The following is a 13,680-nucleotide window of genomic DNA, read 5'->3' as shown; positions in this document are numbered from 1 at the left end:
GTAATCCAGGAGAATCTCTTGAACCCAGGAAGCGGAGGTTGCCTAGCTGGAATTACAGGCGCGCACCAGCACACCTGGGTAATTTTTGTATTTTTAGTAGAGAAGGGGTTTTGCCATGTTGACCAGGCTGGTCTCAGATTCCTGACCTCAGGTGATCCGCCCGGCTCGGCCTCCCAAAGTGCTGGGATTACAGGTGTGAGCCCATGAGCCACTGTGCCAGGCCAAGACTCATCTTTTCTTTTCTTTTTTTTTTTGATACGGAGTCTTGCTCTGTGCCCCCAGCTAGAGTGTAGCCAGCTAGAGTGCAGTGGTGCGCTCCATCTCCGCTCACTGCAACCTCCGCCTCCCTCACTGCAACAATCGTTGAAGCGATTCTCCTGCCTCAGCCCTCTTGAGTAGCTGGGATCATAGGCGCGCGCCACCTGACTAAATTTTTTTTTTTTTTGTATTTTTAGGAGAGACGCGGTTTCACCACATTGGTCAGGCTGGTTTCGAACTCCTGACCTCATGATCTACCCTCCTTGGCCTCCCAAAGTGCTGGGATTACAGGCGTGAGCCACCGTGCCCGGCCCAAGACTCATTTTTCTTAAGCCCTTAAAGCACTTTACACACATTACCTCGTGGTATTACTACCCTCATTCAGCAAATGAGGTAAGCTAGTCTCAAGGAAGTTCACTGAGGATCAGAGATGTTAAATGATTTGCCTAAAGTTAGAGAACTAATAAGTGAGAAAGCTAGTTGTGTTGCGTTTTACTAACGTGCCAATCAGCTGCCCAGGATGACAACGAAAACTAAAGTTGAGTAAGAGGCAGCCAGAGCCACAGCGGGGGCGTTCCCAGCCTGGCTCGCTTCCAGCACTGATGCCTCCAGCCTAGACCTCTAGGCTTCAGCCCTTCCATTGGTCGTCCGTCACCGTGCGCCATGCTCACACGAGGGCCAGCAGCCAATCAGCGTGGCTCGTCTCCGCCCAGCCAGGCCACGCAGGATCGCGTTATCGGTCCCTCCCGCGGGCACTCTGGGAGTTGTAGTCTAATTATACGTTTCCGCCCATAGCCTGGGGAGAGCGGGAACTACTCAACCCAGAGAGCCGAGCACTGAGCAGATTCTGCTTTCAGGAGTACCCGCCAACGAGCGGAACGGAGCAGGAATCCGCATCTGGGAACAGGTGAGAGAGTATGTGTGCTGGGCCTTGGAGGAAGGGGGCCGATACCGGGCCTTACTTCTGTAACGATACTGTGAGGCATCAGAAGGCCAGCCTGTTGCGTCCGTTTTGAAGGTCGGTGGGCTAGACTGGCTGGTCTTCTGGGGGTGCGGAGACTTCCAAACTCTGCCCTTGTGTTTTTCTGGAACCGCCAATATGCCCGGACCCCGGTTAACTCCTTTGCTGCGAGCCCTTCTGTCCCGTCCAGAGTTGCTGCGAGCCTGTCTGCTCAGTCCTAGCGATTCCTGTGAGGTTTGGGACGCGCGGTTCCAGCACCCCGGACAATATGGACGCAGCACCCATGGGTTCTCGCCCCAGTGCTTCTCCCCTCCTTGGGGCGTAACTCAGACCCTGGGCACCCCTCTCCATTGCCCAGGGGAGACCTGGGTTCTAGATTTGGCTCTGCCTCTACTATCTTCCTACCTCCTAGAGCCTCAGTTTGGCTTGTGTAAAATAGGATGACTTAAGGGTCCTTTCAGCCCCTAATCCTGTACTCTGTACCACCTCCTTACCCAGCCTTGTGCACGCCGTCTTGAAAGCACTGAGTTCTAGCCTGTTTATTATAAGTGGCGATTTGTTGGGTCTCCGTCACCCAGCCATACTTTTTGTTTCCTGCATATCCTTCTTGTTATTGTCCCCAAGCACATTCCACAAGAGGGAGGGGCACTCTGGGCTTAGGCTGGGATGGGAGTTATCTGGGTAGCTGCCACCATGCCTCTGCCTTTGGTGCTTGCTCCTGCAGGGAGTGCTTGGCGCCCCCTCCCTATGCCACTCCCAGGATGCCCCTGTCCCGCTGGTTGAGATCTGTGGGGGTCTTCCTGCTGCCAGCCCCCTACTGGGCACCCCGGGAGAGGTGGCTGGGTTCCCTACGGCGGCCCTCCCTGGTGCACGGGTACCCAGTCCTGGCCTGGCACAGTGCCCGCTGCTGGTGCCAAGCGTGGACAGAGGAACCTCGGTGAGTGTGGTTGGGGTGAGGGGCCTTGGGGAGGGGAGCAGCTCATCAGGTTTCTGACTTGTTTTTCCTTCTACTCAGAGCCCTTTGCTCCTCCCTCAGAATGAACGGAGACCAGAAATCAGATGTTTATGCCCAAGAAAAGCAAGATTTTGTTCAGCACTTCTCCCAGATCGTTAGGGTGCTGACTGAGGATGAGATGGGGCACCCAGAGACAGGAGATGCTATTGCCCGGCTCAAGGAGGTGACGGATTCATGACTTGGGGGAGTGAGCCTTTGGTTCGGTTGCTCTGTATATGTGGGATTCACCTGTGGCTTATGAGGGACTTTTGACAGATGTGAGAGAAAGCTTTTTTTTTTTTCTCTCCCCGAGACAGAGCCTTGCTCTGTCACCCAGGCTGGAGTGCAATGGTGCGATCTCGGCTTACTGCAACCTCCACCTCCCAGGTTCAAGCGATTCTCCTGCCTCAGCCTTCTGACTGGCTGGGATTATAGGCGGATGCCACCGTGCCCAGCAAATTTTTGTATTTTTAGTAGAGATGGGGTTTCACCGTGTTGGTCAGGCTGGTCTTGAACTCCTGACCTCAGGTGATCCACCCATCTCGGCCTTTGATCCCAAAGTGCTAGGATTACAGGCGTAAGCCACCGCGCCTGGCCGAGAAAGCATTTACCTGAGGGACTCGAGTCTGCTCTGGAGAGGTTGGGGCCTGGGCAAGTATACTTACTCAGTCCGTAAACCTGACTTTTGGCTCTGATGGAAGGTGGGTCATCCAAACTGCTTTGCATAGGGGTGGAGGCCTTGAACCTGGCAAGTCTTAGATTTTGTGTCCTGAAATCAGAAGCTGATACCTTGGCAGAGACCTGGGAGGAAGACAGTCTGATATTGTCCTATCTCCCTGGGGCCTGAGAAAGTTGTATCATTAGAAACCCCTTGGCCGGGCACGGTGGCTCACGCCTGTAATCCCAGCACTTTGGGAGGCCGAGACGGGCGGATCACGAGGTCAGGAGATCGAGACCATCCTGGCGAACACGGTGAAACCCCGTCTCTACTAAAAAATACAAAAAACTAGCCGGGCGAGGTGGCGGGCGCCTATAGTCCCAGCTACTCGGGAGGCTGAGGCAGGAGAATGGCGTGAACCCGGGGGGCGGAGCTTGCAGTGAGCTGAGATCCGGCCACTGCACTCCAGCCTGGGTGACAGAGCGAGACTCCGTCTCAAAAAAAAAAAAAAAAAAAACCCTTATTCTAGGACATGAACTATTGCTGTGATACTTGCCAATTTTTTTCCTGTTGATTCTGGAGTATCTACTAAAATTCTTCTTATAAATGCTGTCTATCTCATATATCTGAGGGGAATCAAGGGAAAGGGGGGCTTTGCCTATACTGGGATGGGGATTAAAAGAGAGTCTTGGCCCAGCATGGTGGCTTATGCCTGTAATCCCAGGACTTTGGGAGGCTGAGGCCCGGGGGGGATCATGAGGTCAGGAGTTCGAGACCAGCCTGGTCAACATGGTGAAACCCTGTCTCTACTAAAAACACAAAAATTAGCCAGGCGTACTGGCGCGCACATGTAGTCCCAGCTACTCGGGAGGGTGAGACAGGAGAATCGCTTGAACCTGGGAGGCAGAGGATGCAGTGAGCCGCGATTGCGCCACTACACTCCAGCCTGAGGGACATAGCGAGGTGAAGTCTTCCCTGTTAGTTAGGTCTGATTGAAAGCAGGGCAGCAGAAGCTAAAGTGAGACGCAAGAGGGGACACCACTGGAGGAGTGGGAGATGGATCCCACAGCTTGGGTCCCCTGTAAGCTGTCTTTTGGCTGACTTTGGAGAGGGTTTGTCTTTTTTTTTTTAAACGGAGTCTTGCTCTGTCTTCCAGGCTGGAGTGCAGTGGCCGGATCTCAGCTCACTGCAAGCTCCGCCTCCCGGGCTTACGCCATTCTCCTGCCTCAGCCTCCCGAGTAGCTGGGACTACAGGCGCCCGCCACCTCGCCCAGCTAGTTTTTTGTATTCTTTAGTAGAGACGGGGTTTCACCGTGTTAGCCAGGATGGTCTCGATCTCCTGACCTTGTGATCCGCCCGTCTCGGCCTCCCAAAGTGCTGGGATTACAGGCTTGAGCCACCGCGCCCGGCGAGGCTTTGTCTTAATAGAGTGAAGGAGGCTTTTCATTTGCAGGAGGGTTGAACTCTGGGTAGGCAGAGGTGGTTGGAAAAATAGGGATGGGTTGGGAAGGGGAAGTCTAGGAGAGGTGGGGATGGGGAAGGAACCTGGGGAGGGAACTGAACAAGCCAGTCATCCCTATAGCGTGTACTGAGTTTTCCATGGGTTCAAGCCCTGTTTGGGCTTGGGAGCAGCATTTAATCTGCACTATGGAGGTTTTAAATTTATTGGGAGGCCGAGGCGGGTAGATGACTTGAGGTCAGTAGTTCGAAACAAGCCTGGCCAACATGGTGAAACCCTGTCTCTACTAAAAATACAAAAACTAGATGGGCATGGTGGTGGGCACCTGTAATCCCAGCTACTCGAGAGGCTGAGGCAGGAGAATTGCATGAACCCGGGAGACGGAGGTTGCAGTGAGCCAAGATCGTGCCAGTGCACTCCAGCCTAGGCAACAGAGTGAGACTTCCTCTCAAAAAAAAAAAAAAAAAAATAAATAAATAAATAAATACATTTACTAGGATAGACCATGCAGAAAGAATGTACCTGGGCACTGGGACCTCTTCTAGCTTTGCTCCAGAAATTTGGAAAAGGAGTAAAGACAGTAGCAATTCCAGAGACTCCTTGAAGAGGAGTTGGGGAGGATAAAGTTAGGGGGTGGTTGGAAATGGGAGAGAGCAAGGAGAAAACTCACAGTAGCTTCTGTATGTACCCTGATACCCTGTCCCTCTTCCCTTGCCCTCCAGGTCCTGGAGTACAATGCCATCGGAGGCAAGTATCACCGGGGTTTGACAGTGGTAGTAGCGTTCCGGGAGCTGGTGGAGCCAAGGAAACAGGATGCTGATAGTCTCCAGCGGGCCTGGACTGTGGGCTGGTGTGTGGAACTGGTGAGAGGGGTAGGGGAAGGGAGTGGGAGTTTCCTGCAGTGGTGGTGACTTGGGTGGGAAAGGGAGGGATGAGCCTGAAACTTATTTCTGGGTTGTGTTTGTGTTTCTTTGTCTCTAGTGTTCTACGGCCAAATTTAGAGTGAATCACTCCAAGGGTTAACTAATGTGAGGAGCCTCTTTTGGCATTAGGTATGAAGATGGCTGTAGATAGTTGTAGACAGTGTGGATTGGGGCCTTGAGACTGGGCAGGGAGGTGTCAGCTCTTTCCTTTGAGCAGAGGATGGCCATAAAAGTGACAGAGGAGGCTGGGCATGGTGGCTCACGCCTGCAATCCCAGCACTTTGGAAGGCCCAGTGGGGCGGATCACCTGAGTTCCGGAAATCCCAGCACTTTGGGAGGCCGAGGGGGGCGGATCACCTGAGTTCCGGAGTTTGAGACCAGCCTGACCAACATGGAGAAACCCCATCTCTACTAAAAATACAAAGTTAGCCGGATATGGTGGCGCATGCCTGTAATCCTAGCTATTTGGGAGACTGAGGCAGGAGAATCGCTTGAACCTGGGAGGCGGAGGTTGCGGTGAGCTGAGATTGCACCATTGCACTCCAACCTGGGCAACAACAGCGAAACTCCGTCTCAAAAAAAAAAGAAAAAGTGACAGACGTCTTCCAACAGTTATTCAGAAGCAGAGATTGAAAACTGGCAGCTCACTGATAGTTTTTTGAAAATGTTTTACAATTAAGTCTCCTAAATTTAACAAAGAGATTTCATACTAAAACCTAGATTTCTAGCATGGCTTGGGAAATTGTGAGATTTAGGTCCATGTTTCCGCATAGCAACAATTGGCTGAAGCTGAGTGGATGTAACTTCCCCAAGACGGCATGTATTCTCCTGTGTGCTTTCTCTGGTTTGCTCCAATCTCCACATCCCCTTGTCTTCTATACCAGTTCATCTTGGTCTTGAAGGTGTCTATTTGCTGGCATGGCCTAAAGCTTTCATTAGTGGTGGGGGACTGGGTTCTGGGAGGGGTGCCATGCCCGAGGAGGGTGGCAGTGAGCCCAAAAGGGAAGAGCATACAGAACTTGGTGAGTGATGATGATGCTGAGTTCCTGGCCTGAGAGGAGCAGCTGGCTCAAGGGAAGACGTGCTGAGCACAGTTAGCGCGGGTATGTTCTTGGTATGGGTGGAGCAGGTGGATCTGCCTGTCCTGTCGGCGGTGGAAATTCCAGTCTGGAACTTATCAGGGAGATAGATGGGTCTGGGGAATCAAGATTTGCTTCTAAGGAGGTAATAGGCCCATGGCATCCAGGGAGAGGCCCCAAGATGACAGGGATGCTGAGGGGCTGAGGGATTCAAAATATGGAGATGACAGGCAAGGGCGGAAGGGAAGGAGGATGAGGGCAGAGCGGAGGAGCCAAGCTATGGGGGCCAAGGGAAGCAAGACCTCGAGGGGCCAGTGGTTGACTGGTAGAATCAGTTTGTTATTTTTTTGAGACGGAATCTCGCTCTGTTGCCTAGGCTGGAGTGCAGTGGCACCATCTCGGCTCACTGCAACCTCCGCCTCCCAGGTTCAAGCAATTCTCCTGCCTCAGTCTCCTAAGTAGCTGGGATTACAGACGCCTGCCACCACGCCTGGCTAATTTTTGTATTTGTAGTAGAGACGGGATTTCACTATATTGGTCAGGCTGGTCTGGAACTCCTGACCATCTGCCTTGCCCTCCCGAAGTGCTGGGATTACAGGTGTTACAGGTGTGAGCCACTGTGCCTGGCCTAGAATCAGTTCTCAACCCTGGCAGCACCCTAAGTTCACCTGTAAGTTTTAAAAAAATTTTTTTTTCGGCCGGGCGCGGTGGCTCACGCCTGTAATCCCTGCACTTTGGGAGGCCGAGGCGGGCGGATCACGAGGTCAGTAGATCGAGACCATCCTGGCTAACACGGTGAAACCCCGTCTCTACTAAAATACAAAAAATTAGCCGGGCGCGGTGGCGGGCGCCTGTAGTCCCAGCTACTCCGGAGGCTGAGGCAGGAGAATGGCGCGAACCCGGGAGGCGGAGCTTGCAGTGAGCCGAGATGGTGCCACTGCACTCCAGCCTGGGCGACAGAGTGAAGACTCCGCCTCAAAAAAAAAAAAAAAAAAAAAAAAAAAAAATTTTTTTTTCTAAGACGGAGTGTCGCTCTGTTTCCCGGGCTGGAGTGCAGTGGCGCAAACTCAGCTCACTGCAGGCTCTGCCTCCCGGGTTCCCGCCATTCTCCTGCCTCAGCCTCCCCAGTAGCTGGGACTACATGTGCCCGCCACCGTGCCTGGCTAATTTTTTTGTATTTTTTTAGTAGAGATGGGGTTTCACCGTGTTAGCGAGGATGGTCTCGATCTCCTGACTTTGTGATCCACCTGCCTCGGCCTCCCAAAGTGCTGGGATTACAAGTGCGAGCCACCGCACCCGGCGTTTTTAAAAATTTTTAATTTTTTTTTTTTTATTCAGAGTCTTACTTTGTTACCCAGGCTGGAGTGCAGTGGCATGATCTTGGCTCACTGGAATCTCTGCCTCCGGAGCAAAAGCCACCCTCCCACCACCTCAACATCCCAAGTAGCTGAGACTACAGGAGCGAGCCTCTACCTGGCTAATTTTTTTTTTTTTTTTTAATAGAGGCTAGGTTTCGCCATGTTGCTGAGGCTGGTCTTGAACTTGTGGCATCAAGTGATCCGCCCATCTCGGCCTCCTAAAGTGTTGGGATTACAGGTGTGAGCCACCGCGCCTGGTCTAAATTTTTTTTTTTTTTTTTTTTTGAGACGGAGTCTCGCTCTGTCGCCCAGGCTGGAGTGCAGTGGCCGGATCTCAGCTCACTGCAAGCTCTGCCTCCTGGGTTTACGCCATTCTGCTGCCTCAGCCTCCCGAGTAGCTGGGACCACAGACGCCTGCCACCTCGCCCGGCTAGTTTTTTGTATTTTTTTTTTAGTAGAGACAGGGTTTCACCATGTTAGCCAGGATGGTCTTGATCTCCTGACCTTGTGATCCGCCCGTCTCGGCCTCCCAAAGTGCTGGGATTACAGGCTTAAGCCACCGCGCCCGGCCCTAAATTTTTTTTTTTTTTTTTTTTGAGACGGAGTCTCGCTCTGTCACCCAGGCTGGAGTGCAGTGGCCGGATCTTAGCTCACTGCAAGCTCCGCCTCCCGGGTTCACACCATTCTCCAGCCTCAGCCTCCCGAGTAGCTGGGACTACAGGCGCCCGCCATTTCGCCCGGCTAGTTTTTTGTATTTTTTAGTAGAGACGGGGTTTCACCGTGTTAGCCAGGATGGTCTCGATCTCCTGACCTCGTGATCCGCCCGTCTCGGCCTCCCAAAGTGCTGGGATTACAGGCTTGAGCCACCGCGCCCGGCCTCCTAAATTTTTTTTTTAGAGACAGAGTCTCACTCTGTTGCCCAGGTTGGAGTGCAGTGCTACAGTCATGGCGTACTGTAGCCTTGACCTCCTGGGCTGAAGCCATCCTTCCACCTCAGCCTCTCAAGTAGCTGAGACTGCAGGTGCCCGCCACCATGCCCGGCTTTTTTAATAGTTTTTTTTGTAGAGATGGAGTCTCACTTTGTTGGCCAGGGTAGTCTTGAACTCCTGGGCTCAAGTGATCTGCCTGCCTCGGCCTCCCAAAGTACTGGGATAACGGGTGTGAGCCACTGTGCCTGGCCTGGGTTTTTTTTTTTTAATTTTCCCTAATAAATAGAAAGTGCTGGTGGGGTTAAGAATCAGTGCTAGGAGGCAGAGGAAATGTGGGGAGGCCATGGAATTAATTCTCTTGGAGACCATCATGGTTGAGTGGTGGTGGCCAAAATGAGATTGTCCTTGCAGTCACCCTTGGGAGAGGCCGTGAATGGGTGGCTTCAGGGAAACCATGCTACTCCAAATAAACACAGAGTCAATTAAACATGTGCCTTTGATGTGGAAAGCTCAGGACCTCCACACTACTCTTCTGGGGTTAGGTCAGAGGTTAAGGTGCAGATGGATACCTCCTTCCCTGAGGACTCTGCCTATGACAGTAGCAGTGGTTGTTGCAACGGTCCTTTCCCCACGGCCCATGCTGGGTTCTGGCAGGCGGTGTTGCATGCTTCCTTTGCAATGTGGATCGACTACAGCACACAGGATTAGGATGGGATGAAGTCTTAAAAACCATGTCTTCTAGGCCAAGTGTAGTGGCTCATGCCTGTAATCCCAGCACTTTGGGAGGCTGAGGTAGGTGGATCACCTGAGGTGGGGAGTTTGAGACCAGCCTGACCAACATAGAGGAACCCCATCTCTACTAAAAATACAGAATTAGACCAGGCACGGTGGCTCATGCCTGTGATCCCAGCACTTTGGGAGGCAGATCACTTGAGGTCAGGAGTTCAAGACCAACCTGGCCAACGTGGCAAAACCCCATCTCTACTGAATGAAAATACAAAAATTAGCCAGGCTAGCAGTTGGTGGTGGCGGGCGCCTGTAGTCCCAGTACTTGGGAGGCTGAGGCAGGAAAATCACTTGAATCTGGGAGGAGGAGCTTGCAGTGAGCCCACGTGGCGCCACTGCACTCCAGCCTGGGCGACAGAGTGAGACTCTATCTCAAAAAAAAAAGAAAAGAAAAGAAAAGAAAAGCTATTTAAGGAACCAAAACATATAGTATGACTGACTGCAGGAAGTATCACAGGGAATGTTAGAGTGTTTTATTCTTTAATTTCTTTGTCAGACAAGTGTTTAGGAGACTCTCACTCCAGGCCTAGTGCTGTGCTAGGCTCTGCAAATGCTAAGATGGAGAAGTTACTGTCCCTGCTTCCAAGGAGTTCATGGTCTAGTGGGAAACCCGACACGTTCAGGTACTTTCAGATGGGCACTCAGAAGAGTAAGCCGTTAGTTAAAATTAATGTTTAAAAATGTTTAAAGATGTCTGAGACTCATAGGTCAAAGTCAGATTTCAGTTCCACCTGATTAACCTGTACTGCTAAGGAGCTCCTTTAGGTAAGGCTGTGTTCCTAGTCACTGGGGTGTTCAAACACAGTGCTGGGGGCAATGTGGGAATAGCCTTCTTTTATTTAGGAAGTAATGGAAAGTCAATCACACGAATAAATCTTACTTTAAGCATTCATTGAGGTGTTTGGCAAGAATAGAGTACGGTATATGAAGGTGTTTCCTAATCTCCCTGATACCAGGCCTAATCTAGGGCTCATTAGAGATGTCAAAGATCTGTTCTAGTTTCTTACCTAAAACAAGAGTGTTTTAGTTCCATTTTATAGGCGAGGAGTCTGAGCCAAACAGGTTATGTCACTTTCCAAGTCTCCATAGCATAGAAGCCTTCTGCCTCCCCACCCTGACTTTCCCAGCTCATAGGGACTATCAAAAGCAGCAGCTGTGGCCGGGTGTGGTGCCTCATGCCTGTAATCCCAGTACTTTGGGAGGCTGAGGCAGGAGGATCATTTGAACCCAGGAGTTCAAAACCAGCCTGAGCAACATAGTAGGACCCTGTCTCTACAAAAAATAAATTGGAAAAAAAAAAAAAAAGTCAGGCATGTGGTGTGTGCCTGTGGTCTCAGGTACTCAGGAAGCTGAAGTGGGAGGATCACTTGAGCCTGGGAGGTAGAGGCTACAGTGAGCCGTGATTGCACCACTGCACTGGATAATGGCGATACTCTGTCCCCCACCAAAAAAAAAAGCAAAACTATATACAGATGTAGATATAAAGTAGCAGCTCTGTTGCTGATAGAAGGAACAGTAATGAGCCCTGCAGGTCTTATTCCACTCTTCCTAGCTGCAAGCTTTCTTCCTGGTGACAGATGACATCATGGATTCATCCCTCACCCGCCGTGGACAGATCTGCTGGTATCAGAAGGTAATGGTGGGCAGGAAAGTAGCAGTGGGTATGGGGACAGGCCACAGGGAGGTGGTATGTACGGCCTGGTTGAGGTGTTGGGATGATGGCTCTTAGTATGAACCGAGACTAGAGATTGATTGCTTGTTTTTCTCTGTCATGATAGCCGGGTGTGGGTTTGGATGCCATCAATGATGCTATCCTCCTGGAAGCATGTATCTACCGCCTGCTGAAGCTCTATTGCCGGGAGCAGCCCTATTACCTGAACCTGATCGAGCTCTTCCTGCAGGTATGCTGCAGACAGGGCCCGATGCCCAGAGGGTGCCCATGGTAGCCTTGGCCTTTATAGGACATGCTCATCTGGCTGGTTTCAGGGTACAGGATTGCAGGGTGCCTGGAAGGGAAAGAAAGCGAGGAAGGGAGTTGGGAAGCGGGGTGGTGGTAGTGGCAAGAAGGGGCTTCTCTGTCCCTGTGTAATTGGAAGAAAGGGTGATAAAGGACTGTGTATATGAATATAGGCCTTGAGTTTCGGGGCTTTCTCCCCTTCTGTTGCCTTTCTGATTCTGCCCAGTTGTCAGCTGGTATGGGATGTTGGGCTCAGGATACCAGGGTTTCGTATATCTTGAGAAAGCCTGGCTCATGGGCCGTCTTTGTCTTCCTTAGAGTTCCTATCAGACAGAGATTGGGCAGACCCTGGACCTCATCACAGCCCCCCAGGGCAATGTGGATCTTGGCAGATTCACTGAAAAGAGGTGAGTGACAGTGTGAACCATGTCTGGACAGCGAGGTAGGGCTCAGGATGTGCGTTGCCCTCCTGAGGAGTTTCTCTTCTCCCCCTACTCAGGTATAAATCTATTGTCAAGTACAAGACAGCTTTCTACTCCTTCTACCTTCCTATAGCTGCAGCCATGTACATGGTGAGTGAGCCTCCTCACCCCTCTCCTCTGCTAATGGGGGCTTTTGGACAGGAAGGCATAGAGCAGAAAACGTGAACACTGCTACCCCTGGTGAAAGGCTGTGTGACCTTGAGCAAGTCAGTCTCGCTGAGTCTCTTCCTCAACTGAGGATAAAATTCCTACTTCACAGGACTGTAAAGATTAAGCAAAGCAAGGGATATGAAAGTGCTTAGCACTTAATAGGGGAACAGTATATCCTGCATCTGAGTATGGATAGGAGTGTGGAGGAGATCAACCAGGTTGAGAGGGAAAAGAATGGATTAAGGGCAGTCAGTGGGATTAACTGTCTACCCTGACCTTGCTTCTCTACATTTCCTTTTCATCTTGAAAGAAGTTGGAGGTGGCAAAAATATTAGGAAGATGGATCAGAATGACTCGGGGACTGACATTTGTGAGGGAAGACAGGCTGTGCACCTCTAGAATGGATTCATCTCTTTTATGACTCCCTGAAAGTCCTAGCCAAAAATAAGTGGGATTGAGGTTGAACCATCAATCAGGACTGTCTAGGTCAGGGAAGCCAAGATATCTGAAGAGAGAGGAGAGATTTGGGGCTGCAGCAGGGCAAGACCCCATGGGAGGAAGCAGCCAGGAAGATGCAGGCACCTCTGGGGTTTGGCTTATTAACCCACCTTTCCCTGTAGGCAGGAATTGATGGTGAGAAGGAGCATGCCAATGCCAAGAAGATCCTGCTGGAGATGGGAGAGTTCTTTCAGATTCAGGTAGGAAGGCAGGAGGCAGTAGCAGAGAACAGGTACCAGCTTCACTCCTCCTCTGCCTAGGAACCTCATCCTTCCTCCTTTGCTGCCCTCCCCCTTCCTGCCCAGGATGACTACCTTGACCTCTTTGGGGACCCCAGTGTGACCGGCAAAGTTGGCACTGACATCCAGGACAACAAATGCAGCTGGCTGGTGGTTCAGTGTCTGCAACGGGCCACTCCGGAACAGTACCAGATCCTGAAGGTGCCTGAGAGAGGGTGGTGGGTCCCTGAGCTGGTGGAAAGGGATAGAGTAGTGGTTCTCAATTGGAGGCAGTTTTTCTCCCGAGGGGACATTTGGCAATGTCAGCAGACATGTTTTGTCATCGTCATCACAACTCTGTGTGTGTGCATGTGGTACAGACATCTAGCTGGCAGGAGCCAAAGATGTTGCCAAACATGTAGCACACAGAGCAGCTCCCCCAGACAGGATGATCTGGCCCCAAATTTCAATAGTGCCAAGGCTGAGAAACCCTGGAGTAGAGGACACCTGGTCTGAGGCAATATGTAGGGAATATTTGGGATAGGGAAGGGAAGCTTGGGATCCTAGCTACCTAGAAACACTTGAAAATTGGAGGGAGGAAAGGAGTGGGTGGCTTTGGAGATGTTCTGAAATATGAGAATGAGAGGAGTGGAGGGGTCCTGGAGGCTCTGGGGAAGGCCAAGCCCGTTTTCCTGTCTTCCAACCCCTTTTAGGAAAATTACGGGCAGAAGGAGGCTGAGAAAGTGGCCCGGGTGAAGGCACTATATGAGGAGCTGGATCTGCAGGCTGTGTTCTTGCAATATGAGGAGGACAGTTACAGCCACATTATGGCTCTCATTGAACAGTACGCAGCGCCCCTGCCCCCAGCCATCTTTCTGGGGCTTGCGCGCAAAATCTACAAGCGGAAAAAGTGACCTAGAGATTGCAAGGGTGGGGAGAGGAGGCTCTCAATAAATAATTGTGTAACCTT

The 13,680-nt window shown here is 51.5% G+C and overlaps 1 protein-coding gene across 5 annotated transcripts; it reads left to right on the top strand.

The window, feature by feature from the left end:
* The first annotated feature begins 997 nt into the window (after positions 1-997).
* LOC105498017 (farnesyl diphosphate synthase) lies at positions 998-13,680 on the top strand. Of its 5 annotated transcripts, XM_024798014.2 has the most exons (11): positions 998-1,165; positions 1,944-2,156; positions 2,235-2,397; positions 5,053-5,193; positions 10,958-11,038; positions 11,184-11,306; positions 11,681-11,769; positions 11,862-11,934; positions 12,615-12,692; positions 12,798-12,932; positions 13,424-13,680. In XM_024798014.2, the coding sequence occupies exons 2-11, from the start codon at positions 1,981-1,983 to the stop codon at positions 13,622-13,624; spliced, it is 1,260 nt and encodes a 419-aa protein (XP_024653782.2). In that variant the 5' UTR covers positions 998-1,165; positions 1,944-1,980; the 3' UTR covers positions 13,625-13,680. The 5 variants fall into 5 exon arrangements, with proteins under 5 accessions (XP_024653782.2, XP_011768048.2, XP_011768047.2 ...); XM_011769746.2 differs by lacking the exon at positions 1,944-2,156 and having other exon boundaries at positions 1,002-1,165; positions 2,256-2,397; XM_011769745.2 differs by lacking the exon at positions 1,944-2,156 and having other exon boundaries at positions 1,002-1,165.

This window comes from Macaca nemestrina, chromosome 1 (assembly GCF_043159975.1).
Source record: "Macaca nemestrina isolate mMacNem1 chromosome 1, mMacNem.hap1, whole genome shotgun sequence".
NCBI classification, from domain to species: domain Eukaryota; kingdom Metazoa; phylum Chordata; class Mammalia; order Primates; family Cercopithecidae; genus Macaca; species Macaca nemestrina.
The sequence above is the reverse complement of the archived record's forward strand: the minus strand, read 5'-3'. Positions and strand labels throughout refer to the sequence as shown.